Raw genomic sequence first — 8460 nt, 5'->3', positions numbered from 1 at the left:
CCAGTCTCCTGGCTGGCCGTACGCGTCGTCATGGTAATGTTTATAGCCGCCTTTTGTTACATGCCCGGCTAGGTAGCGACTTAGCTACCATCAATACAATAAGTTGATAATACACAATGCATAATAAGGTTACATGATTTACTACTGGTGTGGGCCTCAACCATATGACCACACACCGTACAGAGCTACTGGTACCGTAACCGTATCCCCGCGCGAGCACGCGTAGTTTATAAATATTAATATTACCGGATACACGCGTTTAAGGCATAAGGCCCTAAAATGTGCGCATGGGCAATGTCGGTCAGCCTTCCTCCTCCTGGCCATCAGGGGAGGCGGGTGACTGAGCCATAGCGGCCCGGGCAGCCATGTCCACCATAGCCATGGCGGTCATCTGGCGGATATGCATTGCGTTGAAGGTGGTGTCGGGGCCATCCGCTGCGCTGACCTCGAATTCGTAGCGCAGGGGGTCGTCAGCGGTGTTCGCCCCGACGAAGGAGCCGACGTACTCCGCGTTGAACTCCGGGTGCGGTGTCCGGGTGGGGTTACCCGGAGTGTGCTCGGGGTGATCTCCTTCCAGCTCGAGGTCAAACTGGAGGTTGCTGTCGATGACGAAGGGGGCGGGATTGATGGCGTGCATCATGCCAGCATCCCAAGAATGGTCGGGCACCGAGCCGCGGGTGCGGTCTGGCGCCGCGTCTGGCTGCGGCGGCGGTACTGCGCCAACGAATACGACGTGCGGCTGGGTGGGGGTTTCGTGTTGTTGGCGCCATGCGACGCAGGCGACGCAGCCACAGACGGTGGCGGCGCAGGCGGCGCAGGCGCAGATGGGGATGACGCAGTCACGGTTGTTGAAGGTAGCGTTGGCGTAGGCCGCACCGACGATGCAGGTGGCGCACTCGCAGGCGGCCGCAGCACGGGTGTAGGCGACAGCGACCGCTGAGCAGACGGCGCAGGCGCGGGCAGCGCCGCGGCAATCGGCGCAGTGGCAGATGGCGCCGAGACAGAGGGCGCAGGTGCAGGCGACGCCGACACCCGCTGGCGGTGGAGATTGCGGCGCGGACGGCTGCTGCCCATCCCGCCCGTCGTGACCATTGTGGACAACATGGTCCTGACAACATTAATGAACAAGCATAATACATGACACTATGTCATAAGCGGGCCAGCCGGCATAGCGGCGTGAAACGGTTAGGGAGCGCGGCTGAACATATAAGCCGCCGGAATAAGCCGTAGGCCGCTGTAAAACGGCGTCTGAGAAAAAAATAATGCAGATAGATGGAGCGCATCTTTGTAATAGTGCGCTTTGCGAATAACGTATAAACAAAGTAATACTGATCGGATCGAGCAGCAAGACTAGTGCTAGCGGTGCACACACTGCACGTCGTCGCATGCCGTAATAAACTATCCTCATGCCGGTATGATTAAAATAATAGGCTATTGATGAGGTACTCGCTCGATTGAATCACGGAAATGTAACATCGAGATGAATCTACACGACGCGAGGTGGGGTGTTTGACAGGGGACTGGTTTTGGCAAGAGCGGCGCACTGGGCGGGACCGTAGAGAGATATGCCGTGAAGTATGGGAGTCAGTGGCGAAGCCTTTGGGGATGGGGGGTCGGAAGGCGGTGTCACAGAGTATTTTGCGTAATATCGACATTAGGGGGATGCGTTACTATTGCCGAGGTGGGTGATGGGGTCCTGGCAACAAGAATAGGGCCTGGGAAACCATGCGGTGGGACTGAAGGGTAGGTGTTATCGGGTCGAAGGAACCCATTCGCTGCTGGTGGTTCGAGAATGGTTAGCAGTAGTGATGGGAATCGCTGGAATTTCATAATCGATTATCGTTTCCTTACCGATCGATAATCGATTATAATCGGATAATCGGTTAATAATAGCGCATAGATTTAATTTAATCTTACTTTGGTATATACAATTTATACATAGCATTCAATATTATCATGTTTTATTGATCAGGTATTAACTCTGTGAAGGTTGCTGTATGTATATCAATGTCTGTTCCTATACAGTATTTAATCAATTTAAAAAGAAATGGTTTAAATGCCTTTTATTAAAACATTAAAAGTTTAAACAAACATGATCAAGACTTGTTCTTTATTATAGTAAGTAAGTTATTTGTGTTCTAATAGTGTAGGCTGTGTAGCCGAGTTAATGTCATGCCAGTGGAATATCCTCTCCAACACAATGTAACAAACAATATGGAGATTAGAATCTCATCTACGGATAACATCTGTGGGACAGTGTCAAACCACAAGTGCTGCAGAGCGACAGCGCTCATCTAACGTCTACTGCGGTGACTCTGTGGTGGAGTGTGGGATTCTAGTAAACCCTGTTAGTCCCAAATGTGTTCACATACACGCCGAAACAGTGGAATGCACAGGATGGTATCAGGAACCTTCTCAAAGAATGTTCGTTGGGATCGTTATGAAAGTTGCCACGAGATGGCGCGTACGTTTAAGTGTCTTCAGATTAAAGATGGAAGCTCCCATCATACGTAATAGCAACAACTATCTGCAAGACAGAATAGGTAAGCACTCATTCCATTTACTACGCAAGCCTACAGGCTGCAATAGAGACTGCCACCTGTAACCAATTACGCAGGCAAAAACTCCACAGTACCACCAACACATGCACTGGCAGTAGCCACTGGCAGTGGGCATACGTTACATGTAACATACCGACAGTACAGAATGCCATAAAATTATACGATTTAAGGAGCATAAACCTTCTTTAACCAAATTTAGCTTTTGAAATTTCACTGTGACATTGTAGCCTCATACATCCAGGCATGTATAGATTCTGCTAGCAAACCGGCAGTCAAATTCTTTCTAACAGACAGTCAAACAATCCATGTTTAACCCTCCTCTTGAGGTCAAAAAGGTTATCAGACACTTACTCTTCGCACGTCAGTGGAAAGCAGATTTCATGGTCTTTTCAATAAAGCCATAAAATGATAGGTCACTGCTGAAACAAAAAAGTTTTTCAATCGCTCCGTCAGACCATGTCCTCAGAAAATGTCTAAAATCTGCCCTGTGCCCCATTGACCTTTGACCTGTGACCTCCAATTTCGGCACAGTGATGGCTTTTCCTACCATGATGCTATACACCGACTATCACGAGCCTAGGTCGAGTCATTTAGATTTGTGCCGCAATTCTGCATATTCCTCCCTATACCTTAAGTTAAGGAGGGAATGTTCCCCTTCTTTTACACCTTCTTATTGACCTTTGACTTGACACCAGCCTTGACATCAACTCGTTTTCGGATTACCCCCCCACGTCCCGAATATCGTGACCGTACGTCGAGCCGTTTAGATTTGTGCCCAACTGTTGACGCGACGCACGGACGGACGGATGCACGGACGCACGGACGATCATGCGATTCTACAAGCTGCATCTGACTATGTCAGATGAGCTAAAAACAAAGACACTGTCCAATTTGTCCATGTCTATAAGACTAAAGTACACTAGTACCGCTCTGCAATCAGACAGGACCTATGTTAACAGTGATTCATGAAGGTGTCCTCTGGACTACACGCTGATGCACTTCTACTTCGCTACCAATACATGTCCATGTTGCGATTTAGTAATTTTTTAATTTTTAATTTTTTTTTGTATTTCTGATAATCGATTATTTGTTTTCATAATCGATTATCGAATTTGAGACTATAATCGATCGATTTTCGATTATAATCGATTATCGGGACATCACTAGTTAGCGGCATACTAGAAAATAGCTACATTATGTCGTTTTAATGAGATAATTATGACGTTTTAATGAGATAATATGTCGTTTTAATGAGATAAAAATATTTTTCACGTGTCCCTTCCCGGGCTCCGTACATAACCGTTTGTGTAATTTGGGATAAACTGTGCATAACCTGGAGCTAGTAGTTTTTTAGCGGGTCGATTGTGAGAGGGGAAATGGACAATATATATATTTATTATCGCCCGACTCTTCCGACTTGATAAAAATTTCAATAAAAACTGTCAACAGTAAATGTAGGGTGACCTTAACTTACCGTGCTTCTGACATCTCTGTTGAATAGAAAGAGGCTGTTGATGCTCTGGACAGTACACATGCTGCGGTTCCTTGTGAACAGTAGAACAGCCATGGCCGACACAATCCTTGGCGTTACCAATTTCTTGCCGCAGATGGTTCCAATGATGTCCATGGTGTTTGGGGCTATCTCTTTCAAATGGTTGTGAGAAATGTCCCAGTCAAATCCTGACAGTGATGTGGCATCTCTGTACCTCAAAAGATTTGCGGAACCAGGACTACACAAAACTTTGCTCTCGCCTTCAACAATGTCAGAAAATGACTTTTTGACACAGTTCAGGGCAGTTGGAATAGTCAGCAGGTGATTGACTGCAGTCTTGAATTGTCTCATCACCAAGGCCCGGACAACTTTACACACGGTCCCAGACAGGAATGAACTACGACTTCTGCTTTTGTAACCAATCCGCACCTGAAAAAAGAACAAATTATAAATATGTTTAATTTTGTTTATTGTTATTATCACCAATTTGTGAGCAAGGGCTTTAAATAGCGATTATAAATATGATACATGTCTCCCACCATCTCTAGTACCCACGCCTTCTAACATAACTTTTTTGTTATATGATATTATTAGAATCTATTTGTGTGACATAGAGATTATTGTAGTATCCATAAATGTAAATGTCACACTTGCATAACTTCATATTTTCAATACAAGATGCCAGACTAAGAGGGACAAATTTAGGGACAGTGATTTTCCGCGATCGCAGAAAACGGACGGAAAACACGGAAACGGCCATTGGAAACGGAAAAGATGTTTTCAAACGGAAAAATGCGAAAAACGCAATTTGAATATATTACAACATGGAAATTTCAATAAAATCACAAAAAAACAGTCGACAATAGCATTGGTAATGATATGGTTTACATTCAGACAAGTTTCAGAGCGAAATGACTTACAATTACGACTTTTGGTAACCCTGTGTTTCGGTGCCGGTTCCGGTTTCAAAGGTTGTACCAAATACTTTTTTTTCATGCCAATATATATGTGAACGAAATTTTGCATTTTTGGCGTGTACAATCTTTATAGCAAAACGGAATTTCCATTTTTTCTTTACTTTGGAACAGAATTCATGATTTTCCCAAACGGAAAAGGCAATTTTTTGAAACGGAAAATCACTGTCCCTAGAAATTCTCACATGTGTCATATTTTTATCCTCATGAATACCTTTTCAAACAAAAATCTTGTGCACATCAAAAGTACATATACACAACACATACAATATACTAGATACAATAATGTAACCCAAACACAGGATAGGGATACAACGCGAGTCTATCCGTTTGTGTAGAGGAACCCCTGAGTGAATCAATCAGGGCGGTTTGCAGGTGCATTTTCAGAGACTAGAACTTCCAAACTGGGTTTATTCTCAACACAAACCTTTCTCCGCTATTCCGAAACTTACTATGTATTACAATACTCTGTATTAAACTAATATAACCTGTTACAAAAATTCGAAGTGACGAGTGGCGTATACATTGAGCGCCATTTCTGTTGACCTGTGACGTACTTCGGTTTGAAGAGCGGATTCACCGAGTCGACCAATCAGAGGGCGCTGCGTTTGCCGATCGCTATGCGCATTGGGAATGTGTACGTCACAGGTCAACAGAAATGGCGCTCAATGTATACGCCGCTCGTCACTTCGAATTTTTGTAACAGGTTATATTAGTTTAATACAGAGTATTGTGATACATAGTAAGTTCCGGGATAGCGGAGAAAGGTTCGTGTTGAGAATAAACCCAGTTTGGAAGTTCTAGTCTCTGAAAACGCACCAGCAAACCGCCCTGAGTGATTCACTCAAGGGTTCCTCCACACAAAAGGATAGACTTGCGTGCTAACCCTATCCTGTGTTTGGGTTACATTATTGTATCTAACAATATACCAATTTTGTCATTTATTTATTAATTTATTTTTATTTTTATATTAATTAGTTTTATTCATTTTATTTAGTCAGATCAGTTATTAATTTATTTATGGTATTATTTGGGGGAGAGGAATGTCTTGAACTAAAAAACTGCAATTATCATTTTTTTAAACAAAATTTAAAACCAACACCAGTTCGATATACTGGGTATTTTGTTTGAAATGCATCAATATGTACGGTACTCAGGATTCTCCCCAGGATGAAATTGAAACAGGGGGAGGGGAGGGGGGAGAGAAGGAAGGAGAAACTAGGGGGGTCCGGGGGGCGTGTTTTTTACCGCACCACAAATTAATACGTAAAATCGCCACCACACCATAGACGGTATTTGGGGTTCTTGCATATTATAAGATAGCCGAGTCGGTGTACATTTAGTGTTGGGTTCGGGACAGGTTGACTGTTTGTACTTGTGCGTGGTCTGCAGTGCATGCGTGGTACGGTAAAAATACACGCGTTGGGGGTCCTGGTCCAATTGGAATTCTTGACGATCGATTCCCACGCTGTCAAACTTTTATTGTGGTGGAATTTAATCGGGGCGGAGGTAATTTAAACGGGGCGCAACGATTGAAACAGGGGGGAGTTTCTCCAAACGGGGCGCGCGCGCCCCGTTTGCGCAACGTAGGGAGAAGCCTGGTACTCACTGTAACCGAACTGGTGGAGTTGTCAGCAGGCGATGTTTTCCTGGGGGTCTCGATCTTTAGATTGGTGAATAACCCCTTTCGATGGCGGAATCTCCCAGTGTCTTCATGGTGACGAGAGACTCCTCTCTTGGGAGTAGGTGTGAAGCCCGTCTTCACAGGTGTCAAGACATTTCTGCCTCTTTTTTTTCCTCTTGATGGTGACAACTGGATGGCCTTATTCTCTCTTCGTTCGTCATAATAATGATTGTCAAATAAACCGCCTACTCCCCGAGTCCTAAGGCAATTTAATGTATCAGTGGCTTTGTTCCTTGCAGTCACATGCTGCTTAAGTAGAGCGTAACACCTTTTACAAATAAAAAGAAAAAGGTCCAAAGATTGACAGTCCGACCTGCCCAACTCTGGCAACTGTACCTGAAGTGCACTCAAAAGCGATTCTCTATCAGTGTTAAATATCAGAGCAATTTCATGCAGAATATCCACCTGGTCGTGAGTCTTCAAAATATTGCGCCTACTTTCCTGTTTCAAGTTACTTAAATTGAATTTATAACTGCAAATAGTGCATGCTTCTGATAAGGCATTATTCATTTTAAAACTGATTACCACCGCCTCATCGTAACGGCCGCTAGAGGGCCTACTCACTAGAGTTATAGACTGGTACCCGGTCCCACTTCTCGGCTTAGGGTTAGGATCGAGTAATCGTGTAATCGAGCAATCGAGTAATTTAGGTGGGAGCGAGTACTAGTCTACCATAGTTAGAGGGAGCCGTATGGAAAATAACGACTGTATTATCAAGAATAATACTTTATAATAATAGGTATCACTATCATAAGGAATAATAGGTATTATTAGCTCTTCGTATTATACAGGTTAGATTACCACCATAATAAATATATGCCTGGGGCGGTGAATATGCGCCGACCCCCTTGCAGTGACGTCACACGTCACACTTTACCAAGCTACCAACATGGCAGCGCCCATGATGTGTTAGTACATAAACGTGTAAAAGTGTAAACTCGAAAGTCTAGTAATTCTGAAACTGAAAAGCCGGCGATCGATAGGCCTACAAAATCTCAAGTTTTATGCCGAGGTTTCAGGTACTACTACTAGTCTATAATACTACTACTACTAGTACTAGGCCTAGTTCAGTTGAACTTGAAGTAGTTCACTCACTGCCTCAGTAGTAGACCGAATAATTCTGTCCCATATAACCTTTTTTATATTTTGGTGAGGGTTATATTGGGCTAATATAACCCTCACCAAAATAAAATAAAAAGTTTATATGGGACAGAATTATTCGGTCTACCTCAGTAGTAGATTGGGCCCAAGGTCCAGGATAGAGAACATGGGTCCCAATAAAACCAATGTGCCTAACCCTAACCCTAATTCTAACCCTGGCCCTAACGGCCCAAGGATAGAGAACATGGGTCCCAATAAAACCAATGTGCCTAACCCTAACCCTAATTCTAACCCTAATCCTAACCCTAACCCTAACCAGAACCCTAACCTATTATATTGATATAATATTATATTTTTATTGATGCAGGGTTCTCCCCAGGATGAAATTCAAACAGAGGGGAGGGGAGGAGTAGGGGGAGGGGGTAGCCCGACCAGGCTGTGCGACGGATTGTCTATACAGCCTGACACCCTTCCATACAAAAAACCTATCACCTCTGCAGATCTAGATGAATAACTCTGTATATCTCAAATAAAACTATTCCATTACCACCTTTGACTTGCCTTGTTTAAAATATGAACGTTAACTCACAGTTGTCCTGCTTCTAAACTAGAATGTATCTCTTAATTCACTGTATCTCTTAATTCACT

General features: G+C 44.0%; 2 protein-coding genes across 6 annotated transcripts in view; one reads left to right on the top strand and one right to left on the bottom strand.

Annotated features, from left to right (window-relative positions):
* The window catches only part of LOC106815397, a 16149-nt gene extending 8898 nt beyond the window's left edge, over window positions 1-7251 (bottom strand). Inside the window, exons 1-3 of one of the 4 annotated variants that reach the window (XM_014819853.1) lie at window positions 7048-7251; window positions 6637-6979; window positions 4036-4482 (exon numbers count right to left, since the gene is read on the bottom strand). In XM_014819853.1, the coding sequence (XP_014675339.1) occupies window positions 4036-4404 (369 nt within the window). In that variant the 5' untranslated portion in view covers window positions 4405-4482; window positions 6637-6979; window positions 7048-7251. Of the gene's footprint in view, window positions 1-4035; window positions 4483-6636 lie in introns of all 4 variants that reach the window. The other 3 variants (XM_014819854.1, XM_014819851.1, XM_014819852.1) reach the window with 3 other exon arrangements.
* Window positions 7252-7373: 122 nt separating this feature from the next.
* The window catches only part of LOC106815394 (DNA topoisomerase 3-beta-1-like), a 21537-nt gene continuing 20450 nt past the window's right edge, over window positions 7374-8460 (top strand). The window contains exon 1 of one of the 2 annotated variants that reach the window (XM_014819846.1): window positions 7374-7450. The gene's annotated coding sequence lies outside the window, so the exon portion shown is untranslated. Of the gene's footprint in view, window positions 7451-7530; window positions 7731-8460 lie in introns of those variants that run through there. The other variant, XM_014819845.1, reaches the window with a different exon arrangement.

The sequence above is a fragment of the Priapulus caudatus genome, unplaced genomic scaffold (assembly GCF_000485595.1).
Source record: "Priapulus caudatus unplaced genomic scaffold, Priapulus_caudatus-5.0.1 Scaffold1105, whole genome shotgun sequence".
Classification (NCBI taxonomy): Eukaryota; Metazoa; Priapulida; class Priapulimorpha; order Priapulimorphida; family Priapulidae; genus Priapulus; species Priapulus caudatus.
This window is presented reverse-complemented; position numbering and strand designations above follow the sequence as displayed.